The 25,137-nt window shown below is 39.5% G+C and overlaps 3 protein-coding genes across 6 annotated transcripts in view; 2 read left to right on the forward strand and 1 right to left on the reverse strand.

The window, feature by feature from the left end:
• Positions 1–128: 128 nt before the first annotated feature.
• phc3 (polyhomeotic homolog 3 (Drosophila)) lies at positions 129–23,127 on the reverse strand. 4 transcript variants are annotated; one of them, XM_035946140.2, is made up of 15 exons: positions 22,964–23,127; positions 21,615–21,822; positions 20,264–20,419; positions 20,095–20,172; positions 19,834–19,986; positions 19,614–19,703; positions 19,127–19,349; positions 17,672–18,306; positions 17,472–17,589; positions 16,232–16,503; positions 15,512–15,668; positions 15,278–15,389; positions 13,524–13,653; positions 11,145–11,406; positions 129–525 (listed from the first exon to the last, which is right to left on the reverse strand). In XM_035946140.2, exons 2-15 carry the CDS (start codon positions 21,777–21,779, stop codon positions 371–373), a joined length of 2,706 nt encoding a protein of 901 aa, XP_035802033.2. In that variant the 5' UTR covers positions 21,780–21,822; positions 22,964–23,127; the 3' UTR covers positions 129–370. The 4 variants fall into 4 exon arrangements, with proteins under 4 accessions (XP_035802033.2, XP_035802032.2, XP_023121427.2 ...); XM_035946139.2 differs by having other exon boundaries at positions 15,278–15,395; positions 22,968–23,125; XM_023265659.3 differs by having other exon boundaries at positions 15,278–15,395; positions 22,964–23,125.
• On the forward strand, positions 7,363–9,146 carry LOC118469767 (uncharacterized). The gene is made up of 4 exons (XM_035944627.2): positions 7,363–7,958; positions 8,197–8,355; positions 8,637–8,729; positions 8,820–9,146. Exons 1-4 carry the CDS (start codon positions 7,395–7,397, stop codon positions 9,144–9,146), a joined length of 1,143 nt encoding a protein of 380 aa, XP_035800520.1. The 5' UTR covers positions 7,363–7,394.
• A 1,619-nt stretch (positions 23,128–24,746) lies between the features above and the next one.
• prkci (protein kinase C, iota) overlaps positions 24,747–25,137 on the forward strand; it is a 36,818-nt gene continuing 36,427 nt past the window's right edge. The window contains exon 1 of the mRNA XM_023265640.3: positions 24,747–25,079. Within this exon, the coding sequence (XP_023121408.1) occupies positions 24,997–25,079 (83 nt within the window). The 5' untranslated portion in view covers positions 24,747–24,996. The remainder of the gene's footprint in view (positions 25,080–25,137) is intronic.

Here is a 25,137-nt window from a genome sequence, read left to right on the forward strand (position 1 = left end):
AAACTGCTCAGTTGTTCTCTTTGAGTATAAATGATACCAAGTATTTTTAAAACCATTTTGAAACAAATGGATAACCAGAGCCAACTGCTACAATCACTACAATGAAATAAAGAGAGGTCGAGAGAAAGAACTGCTCGTCTTTGTATTGAAATCAACTCTGGAGTGTGTGAGACACTAGCGCTTACAGAAAATCTTGGCAGTGGTCTCAGGAGAGCTGCAGTTCATGATTTCAGTTCTGTGTGATTGAACTGTCTTTGCAACGTACAAAATAAAGAGCTTAAAGATGTGTGGTGCTCCATGTTGTCTCCTCGGTTTTTCTCTGTCCTAGTCCAGATAACAGACATTCTCAGACAGCAGGAATGTTACTTGTTTATGCATCTTTCAGAGAGTTAATATGGGCGCAGAGTTTGAGTGCAGGTCCCAGTTTAAGGTTCATGGTGTTGACCAGGTGATCCTCGGTGAGAAGCAGCAGAGCCTGTCCATCTATTTCCTGGGAGCGAAACTCCTCGGCTACATCCAAACCACCTGCACAGAAGGAAGGAGAGACACACTGTAAGGTTTCTGCCACTAGAGTGTGTAACCTGTGTTCTTTTAATGTTTTTATGTGTCGCTCACATACTATGATCTTTATATTACTTTTTAAACCTTTTCAGCAAAAGTGAACAAACTTCTTAATCAGTTTTTATCAGAATTGATTGCTGATTCTATACAGTTTTTATGTCCTGGGGATTTCTGAACCTATCTCTCCTTATTCATTTAGATAGGAGCCTTTTCTTCTTAGCCTGACCTGCATCCAATGAGTCAGACTAAGTATAACTATAATAGCTGTTAATGTTAATAATATTGTTAAAGATAACATCAGCACTGTTGTAGTTTAAATTTTCATTCAGCTCAAACCACTACAGTTACAGAAGTTATATATCTATGTTGGCTGTCATGCTGAAAGTAGTATTTTTGTTACCGTAACATCATTTGATAAACTGTGAGAAAATAAGTCTAACCACCTGATGAGCACATCTTTAACAGCTGCTGAAATGGTGGTTAGACAGTTTTGTACTGGGGGATCCTAAATTTTAGATCTGAGATGAAACACACTGGGAGATGTCCCAGCACTTGGCACAGATTGTGAACTGAACTCAAATCACTTAAAATGTCTGTTTTGGCCCAGAAATCATTTTCCCCCATGAAGTCGCGCCTCACAGTGACTTTCATTCCATTCAACAGGAACATTTCTCAGCTTTTCAAAGCTCTGTTAATTTGGAAATAACAGCTAAAGCTAAAGCTAAAATAGCTGTATTGTGTTGACTGCTTCCAAGTATGCAAATATACACTACCATTCAGAAGTTTGGAGAAATGTCTTTATTTTTGTAGGAAAATCAGCTTTTTTTCAGTGAAGATAATATTAAATTCATCAGAACTACAGTCTAGACATTGTTAGTGTAGTAAATGACTATTCTAGATGAAAACAGCTGATATTCAATGGAATATCCACATAGGGGCACAGAGGCTCATTTCTAGCAACCATCACACCTGTGTTCTAATGCTACATTGTGTTAGCTAGTTGCGTTGAAAGGCTAATTGATGATTAGAAATTCCTTGTGTGATTATGTTAGCACAAGAATAAAAGTGTGAGTTTTCATGGAAAATGTGGAATTGCCTGTGTGACCCCAAACTTTTGAACAGTATTTTATGTAAATGACTGACAGGTGTAACTCGCTGCACAGGTGTCTCTCTTAGCTTGGATTGTTCACACCTATAGGTTAGTCCACATTTCAGTTGGTCTTTTAATCAACTGAGATAACAGTTTGAGCCAGAACACGACATAAAGACCATAGAGCTGACTGTGATGAAAAACAGCTCATCTGTGGATCTATCAAGTTCAGCTGTGTGGAAAGAAGACAAAGAAATTATTGGTGGGCTTCAAAATGAAAATAAGACAGGTTGTTCGCTAAAATCCCAACTACAGTCAGACATGAGTGCAGCTGTGAAAGTATCACAATCCCCAGTCTGTGGAAGATTTCAAGAGAAAATATAGTGCAAAATGCAAACTTTGAATGAGCAGCAACCATCCAAAGGCTGGACTGGATAACCCAGAAAGGTTCTGGGGCAAACATTTATGGACAGATGAGGCAATGGTAAAGTGAGGTGTAAACCATTTCATCCCGTTAATGAAACAATGAGGAGGGAAAAGCACATGACTGCTTCTGGGCCGCTCATTTTTAAGGATCATTTTAACGGATCTGATGGAGGCAGCAGCAACAACAGCTCCATCCTGCAACAAGACTGTGACCCCTAACACATAAAAATTCAGATTTCAGCAGATTTAAACCCCTGTGGACATTTTAAATCCTGAAAAGGAGACTGAAAACAGAGCTCCCTGCAACACACATCAGCTGAAGGCAGCTGTTTTAAAGGCTGGAAACTATTTTTAAAGATACTAAATGTTTTGTTCTATTAGTCTGTCATAGATTTGATGCCACACTCTAAAAGGTAATAACTGTGCATACATAAATCACATTAGTATACTTTACTTATTTTTCACTATCCTGTTCATTTAACTCGTGGATTGTGAGTATTACTCGTAGTACTAGTAAACAGTACTCATTTTTCCTTAAAGAGATATAAAACTCAGTTCATCCAAGTGAACTGAACTCGAACCATTCTGTTCCTGGAGTAAGTGTACGCAGAGCTCAGCAGTGCACATGCGCAGTAGAGCAGTACAGGACAAGTTTTCAGGCGCTGGACCGACTTTTCCCGTTTCCAGACAATTGGACCAAGCAGAACGTGTTCCAAGTGTCTTGGTAAGTTATTCAACTTCACTAAGTAACTCCACTTGTCAGCTTGTCAGGATTTCATTACTGATAGCTGAGATTTTGCAAAACAAATTTCTGAACATAGTGATTACGAACATGTCTGGACGTAACTAAGACTCCTGGCTAATGTTAATGTTAGCTAACAGTAGCCAATGCAGCTAACTAAAACTGCCATATCATTCACGAGAGTTTGTCACGTTCGCTATAGTACATCAATGAGAAGAGCTGAAAATGCAAATTTGCAGCAGAATTTCTAAATTAAAAAGTTCTGGCAAGCACAGAATTTACAAATATGTATGTATGTGTCACCCTGTGCTGAAGGTTACGTTTTAGATATATAAAACTGCATATGTGGCTTGAGCTTAAGGACTGCCCGTCGCTCCAGTGCGATAAATAATTTTATCCAGGACAATATAAAAACCTGGTAACTTTATAATGAATGATGATAAAAATAAGTATGACTTAATGTTCTGTGTAGTGCACTAAAGCGGTAGCACCGGTCTTGTGCCGACCAGTAGTGACTGTTAGTAACCGCGTTACAACCGGGAAAAGCAGCTGGACTTGAACAGCGGCTGCAGCGGTGGATTCAACCCGACCCACTGAGTTGAGCTGCTTACCGTTAACGGTAACGTCACGTGCGTGTTCGGTAAATCGACCCGCTCCTCCTACGTAAACGCAGGTTAAGGTATTAGCATGCTAACAAGCTAACATTTTGAAAAACAGTAACGTTACTGCCCAAAACAGCGGCTCAGTCAGTGAGTTATCAAGCTGACGGTCGCGCTGTGTGTGTGAAACGGATCGGCTCAGTCTGTCTTGGTTTATAAAGCTTGACATCAAACTGTGACAGATTAGAATACTGTGTGGTATTAGTTAAGTTAGTGTTGCTGTTATACACTCAGGAGCTGTGAAGTCTGTCAGTTATTTCAGTTCAGTCTGTAGCAGTACGATTACATTCATTCATTTAATGAGAATTTTGTGTTCTACACTAAACATCAAGTTATATTTATCTTTTATTTCATCACCATTCATCATAAAGTTACCCTTTTTTTCAATGTCAAATAAAAATTGAAAGGTCCTGAAGCTCGAGCCCTGTTGTTGACTATTATAAATCGTTGTATGTGGTTTTATTAATGTAAATGTAACTTTAAATTATTCTTACTTACAATAAAATAAAAAGGTGACAATAGTGATAATAGTGTAGAGCCCTGCACGTGCACCATTTTGTAATTCTGCTGTAAAGTAACATTTACAAATTACACACAGCCAGAACCAGCGGTTCTGAGCAGCAACCTGTCTCACGTGTGTTGCTCAGAACTGTTTAACTGTCTGCCAGGATAGTAGAAAGTTGCTGTCATTTTTGTAACATTTTTCTTGTTTTTCTTTTTTTTATTTTCTTTTTTTTTTACAGCTTGAAGACACACATTGATCAACACTGATGCAGTGGACGTGTAAGTTCTGCAGCTTCACATGTGAAAAGAGGGGGCAACTGCTTAAACATTATAGATTGAAACATGGTGGTTACACAAGAACAGCACCATTACCATGCATTCATAAAGAGTGCCTCTGCACATTCAAGTCCTTTAATAGTCTTAAAGTACATTTATCAAGAGCACACTCCCAGATCAGTGATCATTGTGATGCCATAAAAAATGTGTTCCAATGTCAACTTTGTGACTTCAGTGAGATGTGTGCAGAAAAAGATTTTTTCACACATTTGCGAACACATATCCAGATGCACCAAAAAGTACAGTGCCCATACCAGGGTTGTAATTTTGAAACCAGCATCTACACTACGTTCAATGCCCACAAAAGCAGGAAACACAATAGCAGCAGCCAGCTGCAGTTCAAGCCAGGAATTCTAACTCATGCAGAACCTTTGGTTGAAGCTGCCCAATCTGGAAACAAAAGTGACACTGAAGATACAAGTGATTTTCAAGAAGAGGATTTGACAGCAGATAATACTGATGACTTAGAGAGGCAGCTTGAGCATAATTTGGCAGCCCTTTTCCTTAGAATGTCGACCATACTTAATATTTCTGAAACTGCTGTGCAAGATGTAATACAGCAAATAAGGCAGATCATGGACCTGTCAAAACCTTTGCATTTTTCTGCTGTTCAGAGAATACTCTTGAAATACTATCCTGATGCAGACATGTCTATAACAAAAGAAATAGTAAGTGCAATCTCAGAAAGCAATGTCATTTTGAAACACACTCAGACTGGAGGTTCCCTGTCCACGTCCTGCAAAAGAGCCTTTTACATGTTAAAAGAGTTTAAAATTGTGCAACCTGTTGAATTTGTCATAGGCGAACACAAGCAGTCAGTTGTCTACATACCTGTCCTTAAAATGCTCCAGACTTTGTTAAACAAACATGAAATCTTGGACAAAGCTCTTACAGTTAGCAGTGATGATGTGCAAGGGTACAGTAACTTCAGGGATGGTTCACGTTTCTGTGAAAATACTTTACTCATGGAGGAAAATTGTCAGATAGCCTTGGCACTGTACATTGATGACTTTGAGGTTACGAACCCTCTGGGGACTGCTAAAAACAAACATAAAATCTGTGCAGTATATTCGGTGCTTGTAAATATTGCACCTAAATTTCGCTCCTCTCTCAGCTCAATACAGTTAGCTCTTCTTTGTAAGGCAAACACCGTCAAAGTATGTGGGTACTCTGAAGTCCTTCGTCCACTCCTCCAGGATCTAGTGCTTCTTGAGAAGCATGGTATATATGTGGAAAAACTAGGCTCAAGTGTCCGAGGAACTGTTTTGTATATTGCTGCAGATAATTTGGCTGCTCATTCTTTGGCAGGATTTCATGAAAGTTTTGTCTCTGATAAGATTTGCCGCTTCTGCATGGCTACACGGCAGGAAATACAAGATAATGAAGTCAGGTCTGGTCACTTCTGCTTGAGAAGAAAACAAGACCATGATCGGCATGTCCAAGAAGTCCAACAGGATGCCCAGATGGCTAAGCAATATGGTGTGAAAGGGAGCTGTCCGATAAGTGATCATTTGGAGCACTTTCATGTTGTTGATGGTTTCCCTCCTGATATCCTCCATGACTTGCTTGAAGGTATTATTCCTTCTGAGTTGTGTCTTTGCATTCAGGACTTAATAAAAAAGAAGTTCTTCACACTTGAGATGCTGAATCATGCCATAAAGGAATTTCCCTACACACATTCAGACAAAACAAACCAGCCTCAGACAATTTCTAAAACATTCCATGTCAAAGGGACCATTGGAGGTAATGGTCATGAAAACTGGAGCCTGATCAGACTCCTTCCCCTACTGATTGGTCATTATATCCCTGAAGGAGATGATGCATGGGAGGTTATACTGTGCTTGAAAGATGTGGTTGAGTTGGCCATGTCTACAAGGTTTACTGAGGAGTCTCTCCACTATCTGGATTTCAAGTTGTCGGAACATAGAACTTTTCTTCAAAAGGCATTCCCTCACTACAGACTCCGTCCAAAACACCACTACTTGGAGCATTATCCCCATCTGATTCAAGTATTTGGACCACTTGTAGATGTATGGACAATGAGGTTTGAGGGAAAACACAAGTTCTTTAAACGGGTCATTCGTGGAGCCCACAATTTCAAAAATGTTCCTCTGACTTTTGGCTGAAAGACATCAAAAGATGATGGCTTACCATTTGGAGTCTGCTTCATTTTTCAAACCAGCATTGGAATTGGACAAAGTGAAGAGTGTCATGATTTCTTCCTTCCCAGATAATGTGCAGCAGCATTTGTTGGCAAGACATGCACCTCAAAACACAGTCCTTGCAGCTACATCTGTTAGCATAGATGGTATTAAGTATGCAGCTGACATGGTGGTGTCTGTTGGTTCATGTGCAGGCCTTCCAGAATTTAGGCAGATTCAGCAGGTTCTGGTTGTGGATACCAATATTTTGTTCATTTGTAGGGAATTGTTTGCATGGTACCATGAACACCTCAGAGCATACGAAGTCTGCAAAAGTAGCTCAAACTTGCTTGTAACTCACTTGAAAGACTTCAATGATGTCTTTCCCCTCTCTGCCTACAGAGTGAAAGGCAAGTTGTTTGTGACCCTGAAGCGTTATATTTTGTGCTGATGTCATATTTCATTTTTTCAGAACTATGGAGCAGTCCTGGCCAGTTAGGGTGGTGGTTGGTGAAAGTGACATCCGAAAAGTAACTTTCCACAAAAGACCTGATATTTTGGAGGAACTACTAAGCGAGTTGAAGAAACGTCTTGGTCTGCAGTACAACTTCATGCTTCACTATGAAGACCCGGACTTCAACAATGCTTTTTGCAACCTCACAGACATAAGTGAGCTACCTGATAGACCAACACTGAAGATTATCAGTCTGGAAAATGTAGGTATAATATTGTCTGCAGCCAGTCCATCGTCTTCAGCCAGTGCATTGTCTTCAACTTATGCTCGGTCTTCGCCTAATTCATCTGACACAGAAATACTGCCTCACACTGAGGAGACCATAGCACTGACCTCACATGACCCATGGCCTTCTACATTTGAGGTGCCATATTTCTCTGTAAATACTGAATATAGACTGAGGCAGGGAAACTTAATTTATATGAGAGATGGCACACGCAAGTCAGTTTCACGAGACATGAAGCATGACATTCTGCAGAAACTAGCTGAGGAGATGTACAAGTTCTCGGCTTACCCACAAGATGAACACTTCACAACTGTTGCTGCAGCACTGATTGCCAAGCACCCTTGCCTTGCTGAGCCAGGGTCACCCATGGGCTGCTATGGATGGAAGAATAGTTTAAAATTCAAAATGGGAAATTTCCGTTCCAAACTTCGCAGATGTGGAATTGCAGATGTGGTAGTCAATGGTAATAAGAGAGCACAGCAGAACCCAGATGGTGACCCACCTCGAAAAAACCTGAAGAGACCCAGAAGAAGTGAGACAAACTTTCTGCCAGATCTTCCGCTTGGTCAGGATGCATCAATGCTTGAAAGGTCTAGACAGCTGCTTGAAAATGAAATGAAGAAAAGGTTCCCAGATGTAGCACTTGTGAATCAGCTGATGAGCCAGACCTTCTCTTTAAGACGCAAAGAAATTGTGGAAGAGCAGCCCTCTGTGAAACAGATGTTGGGACGGTGGCCAGCCCTCTTCAGAAAACAACAGGTAGCTAATAAGTACACTGAATAATATGAATATATATACTAAGTTAGGATGTTGTTTGCTGGGGAATTAAAGGATTTTTAAGTAAAAAATTAAATATACAAATTGCATAAACATAAAAACAACGTTTTGGTGTGATGTGAAACTATCTGTCCCATTCACAGTTTGTATACAGTAATATTGTGGTCATCTCTTAATTTGCTACAAAATGTTGTGTTTGTGTTTGGTTTTGTCCTTGAAGGTCTTTGCAGAATTCACAAGAGTGGCAAGCCAAGATCTTGAGCAAGACTTCTTTGAGTCGTTGGACCGACATACCCCACGTTTCCTGGAGATCTTCAAATCAAAAGGTGGAATGGTTGGAAGGACGCTTGCAGAGATTCTTGCCCAGGTTGAAACAAGGGTAAGCACTCCTTCTCATCTTGTGTAAGTGGTGGGAATTGTGCAAGTTCTTCCTTTTTGACAATGTTCTAATTTCCACAGATGACCAGCTATTAACTGTGGCCTCACATTTGTCACACATACGTGAGAGTGATGTTTACCTTCTAATGTTGCTCAACAAGACAAACAAATACGTTTCCCAACAAGCCAAACTATTCCTTTAAATCGCTCAACATAGAAAAATATGATGCACTTTCTTCAGAAAATGCTTTTCCTGATTTCACTGTTTTCCCCAATCATCAGACCCGTGATGTCAGAGTCATGAGGACTGCTGTCCTGCGATGTCTTCCAGTTTTCCTTGGGGATGATGGAAGTGAATTTTTCAAAGTCTGCTTTGTAAGTATTGCATAATTTGATATGATGAAGGTTATGCATTATGAAGCCAACATTTTAAAATTATTTTTTAACCTTTCTTTATATCTACAGGACTCTCATGCCACTGCAGATGTCACACAGGTACCGGTTGGGGTATTGACTGTGATACCTGAAGACAGTCAGCTGCCAGGTCCACATGCCCTGCCCCTCGAACCATCCAGCACTGCCATCATACTAGAAGGTATTATCGTCATGGATGACATTGAAAGCCACGCACAAGCTTTTTGCATTTTATTTGGACTCATATACGCTCTTCATCTGGATTATCCAAAACGACTGAAGAACACCTTTGATTTTATTCAGAGGGTGATGCTTAACATCGGTTACGGTCACCTGAGGCCAAAACTTCAGAGCTTGAAAAATGCTCTTTTGCAGTAGGTGGATTTACTGCAGGTAGATCCTTAAAATAGCAAAGGATCCTGGAGAATAGATACTTGATTTGACTGTTCAAAATTCTTAGAAAGTCAGTCATAGATTGGTTACTTGTTATGCTGTTATAATGTTATAGTTTCAGTACTGTCTCAACTTGTGGGATTTCAGTTGGAGGTTTGAGTCCTCTTTGAATAACCAAAACTAGCTTGTGAAGTTAAGTAAAGAAACATTTGAGTGTAATTGACATTAACAGTCTTGTGAAAATAGAGCTCACTTTTTTTGAGAAGTAGTCAGGTGTTTGTGTTTTTACCCAAATGTTTGTTTTAAAATGTTTAAAATGCCAAATTTTATTTGTGGGACACACTACTCCCAAATTCTAGATGTTACAGAATGAAAATAGACAGGTAAAGGATATGCCTTGTCTCATAAAAAGTTTAATTTCACTATGTTGATGTATACAACAAAAATTATTTCCTGGGTAACTGAATAGTTTAAGACTTACAGTTTATTGTGGTCATTGATTATTAGATAATATCCTTTTTGTCTATAAACAAACCTGGTTAGTTTGCTATCAGCAGATATAGCACAGTTTTAACACCAGTGTTATGTTTTGTTGTTTTGTTTAAGTTAAAAGCATAAGCATTTAGCTTGAGAGTCGGCTAAACCTTAATTGATTATTGGTTTTGTGAAAAAACTGTCATGGAGCCTTGTTGACATAATTTGTTGTTCAAATAAATACTATGACCCTGTGAACAAATAATTCTTTGTTGTGCTTACTTAATTTTTCTAAGGCAATCGGGTATCCTAAATTCTACTAAGTACAGTTAGTTCAGTTAAGTCAGACTAACTTAACTTATTTATGTTGCTAACACTTGGAAAGATTAAGTTAAATTTACTTGCTATTTGTAAGTTCACAAAAGTAATTAATACAGCTAAATTTTGAGTAAACTTTACAAATAGATATTAAGTAAACTTAACTTGCGACTAATGGTTATAGTTACTTACCTTTTTTGAGTGCAACCGGTTTCCTAGATTTGTTTAAGTAAGATCAACTTGTCACATTTAACAGTGCATCTTTGCCTTAACCCTCTGAATTTCCACACAGTTTTTGGGTGTTTTTTTGTTTGTTTTTTATTTTATGTCACATTTTGACTCATCGTGGCCAAATTCTTCACTGCAATACTAAAGTCCTCAACATCTATGGAAACAGCACAACCATGACTAGAAGGAGAGAGGACACATGTATTCTGTGAAGTACGAACTTGAATTTGTTTCCATCCTTGTCTATCATCTGCTCTGTGTTAAACACAGCTTGAAGTTCAGCCCAGTCCAGCTGAGAAGTCTGAATTTTTTCATGACTTTTGGTCACAGCTGAGTCACTCATGACTTCTCGCTTGCAACAAGATCGCAGAACTTTTTGGTTTTTATAGAATGTCGTTAGAGGAAACATTTTATTTTGGCAAAATATTAAATGACACATGTACAAAGTTATTTTGATTACATATCACAATTGTCAGCTTAGATTCAGTTAACTTTACTGATGGAATGACGCCACAGATTGAGTGCTTTATGGACTGTCAGAAAGTTGAACATTGTATGATTCTTTCTATTTTACCAGTTTCCTGCTATGAGAAATAGTGTAATTTTGGCAACATTTTGGGGTTCAGAGGGTTAAAGACCTCAGCAACCAGATATTAGACTCACTTTTGTTTCTTTTTGACCTTCATATGTTAACTTACATTTCCACATCTGAAAAGGGGCTCTGAACATAAAAACTGTTCTTCAAAATGACAAAAAACTGGTCTAAAATAAAAACTAAACATCACCTTCTGCTTTTGTTTCAATGTCATGTTTTGCTTGATCTCAAATCTCCATCAGTTTTTCATAATGTGGGTAATTAGGTTTCCAACTGAATTTCTTTCTTGACACATAGGATGGAGCCATATCTGCCATTCCTAGGTGACAGATGCAGTACTAAAGCAGTTGTAGTAGTAGCAGTAGTACCTGGCAGGGTGCTGATGTATGAAAACACTTGCTCCACGTTCCACTGAGACGGAGAGCTGACGTCTTCTTCTCCATCAGAAACAGTGATTGTTTCCGTCATCGTCTGCTCTCTTTCCCTTTCTCGCTGTCTCTCGGCCTGCTTACGGAGCCTGGTAGTCATGGGAACTGGAGGCTGCTCTTCCTCCTCCTCCTGGGGCTGCTGCTCCTCTTCCTCCCTCTGTGAACTCTGCTGGGCCTCCTCTGAGCCAAACGGCCCATGAGCCTGTGAAGCACAAACACCATCAGACTCATGACACTGTGTCTTTTAGTGAGCGACTGATTACAGTAACGAAGTTGTCTTCCCAGGTAATATTTGAGTTCTTACCCCACAAAAGCTACAAGTAATATTTTTGTATATTTCACATGTAATGGAATATTTAGGAGATTTATTAAAGTGAGGAAACATTGGCCACCATAATTTTTTCCAATGTTACAGCGTGCTGCTAAATTAAGAGTGTTGGTGGACAGTGTGAGGATCAAATTAGTCTAAAGGCTGCTTTAGAAATGTTTCCAATCAGCAGGAGGAAACATGTCATTCTTTTAATTTTGAGACATTAAAGTGTTCCACTGCTCCATTTTTTAGCAATTATTGCTAAAATGATGAGGAAGAATGCAGACATTGCAATGTTCAGTCTACATCAGCCTTCAAACAGATTTGCATTATACCTAATAATCATCTGATTGTATGGATGATTTTCACATTACATTTCTCATTTCATGTAACCAATTTATTTTTTTTATGTTATATATTCATTACAATATTGTCTTATGAAAACAAAATAATATTTTTTCCTTGGCATCTCTTTCTACCTATTTATGTATTTGTACTTTCTGAAATGTATTTACCATATTGCTCTTGTATGATTTTATCTATGTTGTGTTATTTTTTTCCTATCCTCATTAGTACATTTTATCGTTTTCCTTTTAGTTTCACTGTAAAGCACTCAAGCATGTAGTAACTCTGTTAAGAAAATTCAATTTTTAGCATTGTCTTCCCTTGACTGGTAGCAACTAGTAAGTGCTACTACTAGCAGCAGTAATAGAGTTACTTCAAAGGTGATTCTAATTCATTTTAAACAGGTGTTTTTCCCATTAATGTGGATAATGTGTCTCTAGAGGTCACACTGAGTTTACACTGAAAGATACAGAGAAAGAAGATACACTAAAGGGCCTATATCACAGCAAAAATATGAGTTCCCTGCAGCGTTCCCAAAGATGGATTTTTCCATGAATCGTTTGAAATGTTGGTTTTTGAGACCGACTAAGAGTAAACACAGAAATTAGCTTGCAACTTGCCAATGTACTTGTCACCCTCCACATTCACATTCTATGCTTGCCGTTTGTTTATATGTGTGAAGGTGTGGATACCTTTATGTTTAGCATGTGTTTGTGTTGGAGAGGTCATACCAAACCAGGTGAAATGTTTTCTTTTACATAATAACATGCACACTGTGCAGTTTTAAATGACTACCTGACTCCAGTTGTGGGTAGTTGCTCTTCAAACTGGTCCTAACAAAGACTATTGTGTTGTTACTGGACAGAGTAAAAGGCAGGATGGTGTGCATTCTGCAGGATCAAAACACCTAAAGCAGTTCTTCATCAGATAGGTGTTCCTCAAGTTAAGAGCACAGCTAATGTTTTAGGGTGCTGTTTACGCAAGATAGCTTGAGTTACAGTTGTTCCTTTGTTTAACGTTTGCTACAAATGTTTTAAAGGATTCATGTAAAAATCTGGTTTTCTGGAAAGCTAGAATAATAGGACAGTTTGAAATGAAATGAACTGACCTTTAATTTCATTTTGTAAATATAAAGTAAAATTGAATTAGGAAACAGACTTCAGTTAGCTGAGTAGCCTGTCTCATCTGTTGGCTCGAAGAAAGTCAATGTTGACTACAAATTTTTATAAAGTTTTCCAACAGATTAGTGTTTATACAAAGGGATTGAAAGATAAATATGACGATTAATATGAGATAGAGAGCAAAAAAATGCTCAAACTTTGCTCTACTATTTGCTTTTCTCTCTTTGAATTCTAGAAGTATTTTATCACTTCATGCCTATTTGAATGGCTTGAACAAAATAAAATCAGCCTGCAGTTAAACTTTTCAAAACTGGAGGCCACATCTATCTGGTGATAGAGGTCAGTGCTGTCACAGACATTAAAATCTGCCTATAGATCTCATTCATTTAGACAAACCCAAAGCATTGTGTGAACTGTGTTCACAAGCCAAGAGTATCCTCCAAAACTTTGTTCTTGTCTAATTTAGCTGCTCCCTGGAGAGCAGCAGTCCCTGCAGCACCTCTGTATCTCCATGAATGCGTCAGGTCAATGATATTAGCTGACCTGTCTCAGAAAATGTTCTCTGGAGGCTCCATTGACTCTGCTGGGAGGTCGTCCTCTCCTGCCCATCGGCCTGTGATCCCAGCGGCCTGCTCGCAGCACCGTGATCCGCTTGGTGCAGCTCACACTGAACCTGAGCGTGAAGAGTTGTGAAATATTAGACTGTATATTCCAGTGAGAAATAATTTCAGACAGACAGGCTGATTGTCTGTATCGAGACTTGTCCTCTTTTTGATGTCTGGATGGAGACTCAAAGAGAAACCTGGGAGCAATTATATACTTTATCTTCTACCTTGATTGAAGCTCAGTGGACTCCAGATGACGTCTTTCAGCACCGCTGACACAGACTGCATTTTACTGTAGGTTATTTAATTAATTAAAACCAGACTGTTACTCTTTTTTTCCACATTGTTTGTCAGATAAGGTGGTGAACTTTAGGTAACACACTGTAAATAGCACAAAGAATTAACATTACCAATCGCTATTGCATTAAAGGATGAGACAGCATGTTTTAGAATTTTCTGCCAATAGCTTAACGTAAATCCAAAACCACTGATGCTGTAGTTTCTATGTACATCACGATGTTCCTACCCTTTGTTTGTAGCCATCAACTACAGGTGGTTTTCAGGTTAAAAAATGGGCTAGTACGAGCTAAACAATAACACAGAAGTGAGTTTTTTCAGTTACACAGACAATAGATGATATCCCATAAGTACTTATTAGCACATCATAGAGTATGTAGTATTTTTTTTTTCTTACATTTGATATATTTATCAGGGCATAGCATTAAAGAAAAAGTCAGTTTCTCCAAACAGTGTCCACAACCACCTCACTTGTATGCAATTTTATGACTACAACCCCTTTATAAAAGTATTCATGCTTAGCTATGACTTTGTGTGGGACTTTGCCCAGGTACAATGTGACTGAAGGGCAATTAACTTCCGATGGGTGAAATAAACGGCAAGCCCAAAATACATAAAAACAGTCTTCCACTGATTTACTACACTGCCTCCAGCATTCATCCTGACCCTAAAAACCCACTGTACAACTTTCAGTTTTGGATTCTTTATCACATTGTGTTCTTCCAGCACAACTGTCGCTAGTATCTGCAATGCAAGTGTCAGCCTGGCCTTCCCAAATATCATTTCAGTCTTCCTCAGATTTCTCCAGATCTAAGCGGTTTAAATAAGTTCATTTTTAAAAACAATAATAGAATACCATACAACAGCAGAGCACTGGAATTTTCTGCAAATATCACTATAACAGTAGTGAATGGTGCATTCGTTTGGGGTTGTTTTCAGCAGCAGATCAACTCAATAGACTCAAAATAGAACTCACTTTATTACTTTATTTGTATAGCTAAGTTCATACATTCAAGTGGAAATCAAAGTTTAACTTCACATCATCAAAAGATAATAAATTAAAATATAAATAATAAGTTTATGAAACATGAAAACATGACATACAGAAGTTTGCATCTTCTACAACAAAGTTTAAGATTTTGTTTGACACACAACGTATCCCTGTTCATCTTAGTTCTATTCTGTGGAACACTGAAGAGACCAGAGGTAAAATGTCTGAGAGATCTAGAAAGTGCATATCTAATCGACATCTCAGACAGATAGTCAGAAGCTACTTTTAAAATTAGTTTCTGTCCATTTTTGTCACTTGTTCTAGTTAACTCGCCTGTTTTTTGTGCACTATCTGAGAATCAGACATGTGATAACCACATCTTCCTGTGTGAGTGATTTACTCACCTTCGGACACACGTCATGGAGCAGAAACGTTTGGAGCGCACAAATGTGTGAGCATAACCTCTGCTTCCACAGTACTCACACTGCAGCACAACTGCCACACTCTCCTGGAGCTCTGCAACTTCAGAGGAGCAACTGTTAGTCACATGCACACATGCACACACACACACACACACACACACACACACACACACACACACACACACACACACACACACACACACACACAGTCCTCACCATCTGCTGCAGGCCCATCATTTTCCATCTCAGAGTCTGTTGAATCTGACTGGTCAGGATCCAGAGGACTGTCCTCTGCTGCATCCCCGTTGTTCTGTATCTCCTGGGATTCAGGAAGTGAAGCCTGCTGGTCCGCTAACAGTGAGGATGGACCCACCTGCATGGTGGGATACATTCAAAAATGTAAAATCTGACATAGTGACATTTTCACTTAATGGATTATAGTGAGTTGATTATTCAGTGTTATGACTTTAAGTTAAACCTTGCTAAACCCTGTGTTGATGTACATGTTCATGTACGAACGGGTTAAAAATGCTGAAGACTTGACCTCTAGTAAAGAGATCAAATGGCCCTGTTATGATGTGGAGGCCTTTTGCTGGCATGATTTAATGGATTGATTAATATCAAATTATGATACAATTATCAGTTGCAGAACTGTTACAGTATTTCTGCCACACCAGCAGATGATTCTTCCATTCTGACTGACTCTATACACAACAAAACTCGTACTCTTTGTTCATAACACCATCATTTATATAAAAATAATATTTGTTTTAAATCTTCATCTCATCTGCAGCAGAATTACTTAATGTTAATTATCTATGAATGAAGCTGATCTACAGTGTTTTTGGGTGGAATCTCCAATTAAGCTACAATATTAACCTCAAACTAACATTCACTGGTGAACTGAAAATGTGTTAAAATTGCCTCTACACATACTGGGAACGGCTCCATGCCCTCCCGGATGACAAAGCCCTCTACAAGGTGTGTGAGGACGTGGGATGTCAGGGTCCTATCAGGGCTTCCAGGGAGGCTGGCTGGGGCAGAGGGGGGCTGGCTGGGGCCTCTTACTGCAGCAGGGAGGATGGATGGAGGTAGAGGAGGAGATGGAGGAGAGAGGTTGCTGCTGCTGCTGGTGAGCTGGGAGAGCTCCTCCACCTGTGGTGACCTGATCACTGAGTGACTGGTGGCGACGGAGGATGAACACATCACTGCCAGAGAATAAAAAGCATTAAAGGGTAGCCTAAACCAGGTTAATTATCAATTTCCTATGCAACTTAAAAAAGTCTGACCTTGGTTCCCATGGAAACTTGTCCTGCTTTAGAAATAAGGCTATCTTACTGCTTTACTGTGACAATGAGTCTGCCTGAAGTAAATGTCAGAAATCTATGTCCCACATTAAACGTTGATGCATAGAATCACCTTCTGAACCGAAATCCTTTTCAGTCTAAAGGATCTATCCAATCATATTAACAAACAGAATTAAGAGACAGCTGTAACTCATGGCTGGAGCACCATAGTAGCAAACAATCTTACCATTTATTCCTTTTTTAAATGTGACAACAAAAAATAAGATGAGATGAGAAATCTAAGGGATAAACAGTGAGTTTGAAGTTATTTAAACTGAATTTTATGCTATTATGCCACTTGTACAAAACAAATAACACATTCCAACTAAAAATGTGAAGTCATCTTAATTGTCCAGTCCTGGAACCAATCCTGCCATCTTGCAGGGTTTGACTTTCTATATTATTATTTCTATATTATTATTCATCTTCAAACTGAGGTTTAAAGGACAAAGATCAGATAGTGTGACCAGTGCACAGACACTCCTGTGACCTAACAGTATTACTATCTGTTCTGAGTTCAGCTACTTCTAAGATGCTGCAATCTGCTGCCAAAAATTTGCCTTTTTGTTGTAATGATTTTTCTTCTAACATCAGAATCTGCATATCATAGTTTTAATATGTGTTGCTCAGTGGCAGAAAACAACACATTTTGTGTTTAGATATCAGTTATTTCACTTGTTATCGGTTTTGCTTTTCAAGGTTATTATAAAGCAGGCTACAGCATGCAACTCAAATTAACTCCAAACCTGCATAATTGTGGTTTATTCAAGACAGGCTTTTCACAATAAGCCCTGTTTCTCTGAGCTAACTTGAAGAACTTAATCATCTACCTGCACCGTTCTTCTTAGGGGACACAGTTTGAGGTGGAGGCGTCCTCTCTCTTTGTGGACTTGGAGGATCTTTCCTGTCCTCTGAGCTTAGTCCATTCACTTTGTATGTCTGCCCCACCTGAAATTCAAACCATATCAAAGCCTCAGTCAAACCAACACAGAATGTAAACAGCAGTTCCATACAGGATGTGGTGACTCACCGTTGGAGTTTCATTGTGCCTGACTGGATGCACTTTCAGATCAACAGCCACTGTCTGAGGAGGTGGCAGGTTCTGGTAGGGCATCTGGACCAGAGCCTCCGCCACAGGCAGCTCCTGCTCTGTAAGCATTATCTGTCCGGACTGAACGGCCAAAGCCTGGACTGAGTGCAGGGACAGTCTGTGGAGAGAGGATGTTGGGTTTTGGGGCAGTCTGGGGAGAACCAGAGGTGGAGGAGGAGGTGGAGGCTGGTTCTGCACTTGTGGGAACAAAGTCCGACGCTGCGGAGCAGCCACCAGAGGAGGAGGCTGAGGCTGAATTGTGGCAGCTGGGATTGAGGTCTGAGCTGTTGATGCAAACTGGCTAGTGGAAGAAGGAACAGAGGGAGACATGGCTGGGGGGTCATTACGTGATTGTGCCTGGGAGCTGGGAGTGGTCAGTCTTTTAACAGAAAGAGGAAGAGGGTTGGAGGTGGTATCTTGGGGTGCTACTCTGAGGGCAATGGGCTGGAGCTGTCTGTGGCTGGGAGCTCCTCCTGTGGCCTGCTGGAGGATGAGCTGGTGGTGCGCCACCCGCTGGCCTGTGGGGCACGACAGCTGCTGCTTCACTACAGTGTGGGTGTGCACTGGAGAGTAAGCTGCAGTGGGGGGGATGAAGAAAAAATATGCATAAAATATAAAATATCCTCCCAAAAATATAATACTCTACATCTACATGAACATTAATATCTTTGTTTTGAACTTTTCTTAATTTGGATCACATTTCAGATATAAATATGCATTAAAGAAATTTGGTAATTCATATCCCTTTGGCATGAGTAACTTCAGAAGCAAGTGTTGACCATTATGTTTTTTTCAGGGATGATTCTGATTTTTAGTGGTCAAGGAGACCAATCACTAGGGTTCAGGACAGGAAGTTTAGACTCTGAATAAATCACAACACAGAGACCTTCTAACTATACTGCTTATTGAGCCTCTCTACAGCCGACTGAAGTACTTTTACTGATTTTAATAACCTTAACATCTGTACAACTATGGCAGTAAGAATAAAAGTGGTCATTACAGAAAGATGCCTGACCCCTGCTCAGGAGTTGAACATTTAAAGTTTAGTTTATCGCTGCATGGGCTGATTTGTAGCACACTGCTAGACTAAGCTTGTCCATCAAATTGTTTTCTAATTTATTTTAAAAATCCACTGTGAAATGTATTTTTTTCTGTATTAAAAGGAGTGAAATCAGCATAATAAGAAGTAAAACTTCAAAAACTCAACTTTTATATTTTACATTACACCATCAGAGGAAGAATTTGTCTTGATGCCTGAATAATCCCAGTGCTAAAAAAAGTGATATTTGTTTCAAAGAGTTATTGGAAGAATTAATTGGGATTCTTTTGGAAATACCAGATGAAAACAATCTTGACTTTGGTGCTTTTAAATCTAACCAGGATACATAAGCTCACCTGGGGTTATGATCTGGGCTCCTGAAGCCATCTGCGGGATATCAGGTGGTCCTATTTCTGTTGAAGCATCAGGCAGCTGGTTGGCCTTCAGTGCACAGATTGCTGTCTTGGACATAGAAGCAGCTGGAGACAGAGCTTGGGATTGAGTGGATGGCTTTAAGATGACACTGCGGGCTGTGGTCAGAGCTCCAGGCAAATGAGCATGCAGAGCCAGATTCTGCACCTAAATATACACAAACAGAGGTCTTTTTCCACTGTTGATAAAAGTTTGTGGGATGAACATGCTAACAAATGAGCTAGCTAATCCACAGGTAATGCATTAAAAGAAATATCTGGATAGCAATCAGTCATTTATTTACCACATATCCTTTAATTTTACAGTGTGGTTCATGCTAAAGGTTTGTAACTTCCTGTGGCAGATATGGTAACACCGCAGTGTGGTGGTATGTATGATTTTGTTTAATTGTGTGGCGTGTGTAATGTGTACTTGTGAGGAGGTAGGTAAAGAGGAGCAGGAGGTCACAGCAGGAAGGTCTGACTGAACTGCAGCCACCGTGGCTGCAGGAGTTAGAATAAGCTGACAGAAAAAAAGCAACAGAGATTCTTAATTTGTGCTGGCAGAAAAACACATGCAGTAAAAATAGAAAATAGAGTAAACCAGTAATAGGGTAGCAAGGACCAGTAGGATATTTGAAAAAGGTTTGTACCATCTGAGTTCGAAGGTACATCTGAGCTTGGTTACAGTTGGCTGGTCTGCTTCCCAGGAGCATGGCCTGCTGGGATATAGTGGTTGCAGCAGCAGTGGATGTCTGAGTTCGGCCAATCAGCTGTGCTGTCACTGGAGATGCTGGTAAAGTGATCTGGATTTGGCACAGTAAGATGAAAAATGTGAAAAAAGCAAGATGCTGCGGTTAATATTTGTGCTCTGAGCCTGTGATATTGGTGAGAGTGGTAACTAAGATACTTACTGAGTTTTGGGAAACACCAGCAGGCTGAACCAAACTGCCGCTGGATGAAGAAGGCAACTGTCTCTGACAAACCGAGGCCTGAAAAACATTAGGTACTTTAACTTTACACTTTCCACCCAGTGATTCATGACTGTGTCAACACATGACACACACAAAGACACCCCCTGACCTGTTGTATCGTGGCCAGACTTTGCAAATGGGAGGGGTGCTGGTGCTGCTGCAGGGCTGCTGTCTGCAGCATGAGGTGCTGCTGCTGGGCTGCATACATCTGATGCAGATACTGGGCTGCCATGCTCTGAGGTCTGTGGATGGCATGCTGGATCACCTGTTGGATCACATGAGAAACATATAAATCACTTTACAACTAAACCTCTGCTCTCTGTCTGCAGCACAAGGCTATTTCTTTCTGAAAGTGTATTGTATTTGCTCTTACTGAGCTGTCATATGAAAAAAAAACATCCAACATTTGAAACAGTTTATATGTTAGTTTGATGAAGATGGGAATGTGTTATTTATAGAATAATAAAGACTTGTAAAATGTGCTTTTATTTTGATGTCCAGGGGCTTGAGAAATTTAAAATCCAGAGAAAGGAACCAAATCTGTATTTTTCTGTCACCTAAAAAAAGACAGATATTTTATATGTTGGTCACTGTATTAAAACAACATGTAACTTACAGTATAATGAATGATATACTATAGACAGTACATAATGTTTTGAGTAATGTCTTACCCAAACAACATCCAAATCTGTCATAAAATGTTTACAGTCAAAAGAAGAACTGTCTGCTACCTGAACTCCCTGCCTGACAGGCAAAACTATGCCTGTTGAAGTCACAGGGACTGTCTATTACTTGGACTACCTAGTTAATGCACACAGAGGTCCTAGGTCCTGTCTATTACTGGGACTCCCTGCTTGTTAAATTCAACAATGTGCACAGAGCTCAAGTATTGTCTATTACCTGGACTATCTAGTCAGTGCACATAGAGGTCCTAGATGGTTTCTATTGATGGTTACTACCTGCCTGTTAAATTAAACAATGCATGCACAGGTCCTAGGTACTGTCTATTATGTGGACTGTCTGCCTGTCAGGCAAACTAGGCCTCAGAAGGTCGTACCCCACAATATACTTGCTAAATCAAACAATGCATGCAGGGGTGCTTGTCACTGTTTATGACCTGGAATGTCTACCTGTCAAATCAAAATGTGGCAGTTCAGGTGCAGGTGCTGTCAATCAATATGAATATCAAGTTAACATACAGAGGTCCATCAACATGACTATCTGCCTGTAAATCAAGTAATGCATGCCAGGTCATAGATACGGTCTATTACCTGGACTACCTACTTGTTAAATCAAACAATGTATACAGAGGTACTGGATGCTGTCTTTTACCTGGACCGCCTTCTTTTCAAATGGTCAAAAGATGCTAAGGTCGCAGGTACTGTCTATTACCTGGACTACCTATCTGTTATACAGTATTAAACAATGCATGCAGAGGCGCTATAGGTCCCGCCTATTACCTGGACTGCCTGTCTATCTGACGGAATGATGCTGAGGGAAGTAGAGGGCGATTGGGTGCACGTGGTGCTGCTGGAGCTGACTGTTGCCATGGCGACAGCTGCTGATGTGGTGGCTACTATCTTATTAGTGTCCCCCTGCTTCTCTCCTGGGCTCTGGCCGTCCATCTCCCAGGTCTTAGACGGACTCAGTACCTAAGAAACGGGGACACTGAGATAAAAACAAAAACAAACAAACAAACAAAAAACATTAATGATGAGGAGATGGTAAAACTTCTTCTTGATAGGATCAGCAGAACACGGTTTACACATTTTTCTCTCACTCGCCTGTAAAAGCTTTCAGTAAAGGTGGGAAAGAGACTCAGGTTGTAGCTTTAAATTACAAAGAATTGTGGTCATTTGTAAGAACTCTCTTCTACGTTCAAATATTAGCGCAACTTCATTTCGGTAAAATTCAAAGGTATCACTCAACTCTTAAAAAAGGCTACTTATATGTCGATCTGCTTAAATTAAACAGTCATCCACTTGTTTGGGGTATAAAAACATTTTGTCAATAGACAGAATATCTGATTGAAATTGGTTGGTAATTCATGCATTATAAACTGAGAAACATATATTTCGTGACATTTTATTTCACTTTGCTTTTAAGAAATTTTAGCCCTAACATTTCTAGTCAAATGAATGTCGCCCGATTTTCATACATTTAAAAGATACATGTTTTAAAAGCAAAGAAAACGAATGAAACTTGATTTTTGGCAAACTTGATTATTCCAATGCGGTGGCATAACTGACTCCTCAGTACTCCACAAGTTAGAGACCAAACTTGTGCAAACACACGACAGTAATCATATTCATTAATAAAACATTGTAATGAAAATCTCACGCATTACAATGAGAACCATTCAAATACATCTTCAGCACTGAGAGTAAATTACAATTCAGGACAAACTGGCAAATGCACAACACTGCAGGATATATATGTTTTGGTCGTTAAATTAAATAAAATAAAATACGGAAATAATAACAATTAGTAATCTCAATAGGCTGATCATAAAATGGAACAACTGTTAGGTTTTGTCTAGGGGTCAACACTGATGATGATCTGCGCTCCCGGAGCAATTTGAATATTGATTGTTTTTGCTGCAGAGCGTTTTCTGCCCAATTAGACGCGGGCTGGATTCTCTGGACAAACCCAGAACGACCACAAAGTCAATCTGATTTTAAATGCACTGTCTGTGAACGCCAGATTACACTACATTCAGCACATCTGGATGTCATCCTCTGCCTCCCTGCCTCTCTCCGCTCACACAGCGCGTTATGCATGCACAATCATTGTGGATGGTTGGCGATACCTGCCTGCTGTTGATGGAGCTGGGCCATCAGGAGCTGACCAAACCCCGGCACATTGTCCCAGTCATGAAGCCTACTGATGCGTCAATACTGTCTAAAATGGAGATTTTAAAAAATCAGACGGTATAGGCTGTACAGCAGACGGTAAAAAAAAAAAAAACTCCTCAACACAGCACCGCTCGCAGTGCGGGAGGACCTTCCACAGTCCCGGGGATGTCAGAGCTTTCATCCGGGGTGAACGGCTTTAATTTGCTGAACTTCAGTCATAAGAAAGGCATTTATATATTTACTCAAAAAAGAAAAGATGGATTCTAAATGAGGCTGCACACGTCAAAATGCATCAGAGGACCATTTCAAAATGCCAGACACATGTTGATATTTCACATATTAAAAGACCCAACTCAGTAATATTACTTCTATGAGGTGTTTTCCCTGGGAGCATAATTTATTTGTAACAGCTTAATTTATTGTGATGTAAGACAGAAAGAAGGCAAGGTAAGGCAAGTTTATCTGTATAGCACATTTCATACTCAAGGCAATTCAAAGGTCTTTACAATGACAAAGAAATACATCCAGAAAAAATGATTTACGGGTAGACATACATTAAAATCATAGAAAAAAAAAACATAAAAATACACATTAAGATCATAAAAGTGCATTAAAAGACAAGAAAATAGATTGATCATCTAAGAGAAAGCTACAGTAAACAGGGCAAACTACCATAACTGGTGCTACTGCAGACATAGATCTAAATTAATTTGTGTTTGTGCACTTAGAGAAATTAAGTAAATCAATAAAGTCGAAGTTGAAACAGTGACCAAGCTATGAGTAGTTGTGAGAATCTAATCAGATTATGAATATTATGTTTAAACTGGCCTATAATTATGAAAGATTGGACTGTAAATCATTATCAAAAATTAACGTGTACTATGTTTAGGAAGTAAAAGCAGGCTTTGGACTGAACATCCAACTACACTCAAAAAATAACTCTTTGAATGAAAGTAGTTACGTTGCTCCAACTTAATGTATGTGTGAATGAATTCATTAGGGTTGTTTAAAATTACCTCCAAGGCTTGGGTCTGACTAAATTTGATCGGACTGAGTCAACTAATTCTAAATATACACAAGCGAATGAAGTTTATCCAACCCAATCAAATTGAGCTGCTCGAACAGAATTCCTTAGGGTTAAGATAAAACCATTTAATCATGTGATAACTGATTTCAGCCTGTCAACAATCTTCTCAAAAAGCTCATTTTCTTGTAATGTTTTATCAATAAAAATCTCGATTTTTTTCTGTAACATACAACGACTGTATATGAGACAGACTGACTCAATTTATCTCAGCATGGAAAATTCTAATAAATGTCAAGTTGTTGAATGCCATGGAAATGCTATTTTATCACAGCAGTGCACAGTAGTCCATTTCTAAAATTAAAGTTAACAAAAGCACATACTTCTGTTATGTTGCTGAGGAATTCTCTCGTTTTTTCCGAATCACAGCACTTCAATGCGCGTAATGTCTTGAGGGTGATTTCTATTTCCGAGCTTCGATGTTTGAACATGAATGCAGCACTCACAGACATTAAATGCTTAACTTGGTACAGTCTGAATGCTGCCAAGTAATATATTTCACTTTAAAGATATTATCCGTTGTTTATTATAAGATACAAGCCATGAATTTGTATGAAAATCTGTATTTAAATTTTTAATGCAATATTTGTTTCGTGTTCGAAAGCATGTTCCTGTGATGCCAACTTACGAGCCACCCCAAGCATTCCGACAGTGGACTCGTCCGTCGTTAGGCCTTTGCAGTAGGGAGTTGTTTGGCGGACTCCGCAAGTTTTTCTTTACTTTACATGTTATTGTTGTTCGTCTAAGAAAGGACAAATTCTCGATTTCAAGCATAATTTGCCTCGGTATACTCGCAGTTTGTCGACAGACCATAAAAACATAGTGTTTTGGAGCGTGGTGACAAGTACAGGGCCAAGGAAGGAAGGAAGGTATCGGTGAGTCGTCCTGTCCGCGGCTGAGCTTATGATGCCGACGTTGCGGGACAGCACCATGTCCCACCCCGGCGAGAATTCCCACCAAGTCCGGGTGAAAGCTTATTATAAAGGGTAAGAAATCACCGTCTCTTCCAGTATATAAATGATCTTCTAAACAAGTTTCCTATTG

This window comes from Amphiprion ocellaris, chromosome 10 (assembly GCF_022539595.1).
Source record: "Amphiprion ocellaris isolate individual 3 ecotype Okinawa chromosome 10, ASM2253959v1, whole genome shotgun sequence".
NCBI classification, from domain to species: Eukaryota; Metazoa; Chordata; class Actinopteri; family Pomacentridae; genus Amphiprion; species Amphiprion ocellaris.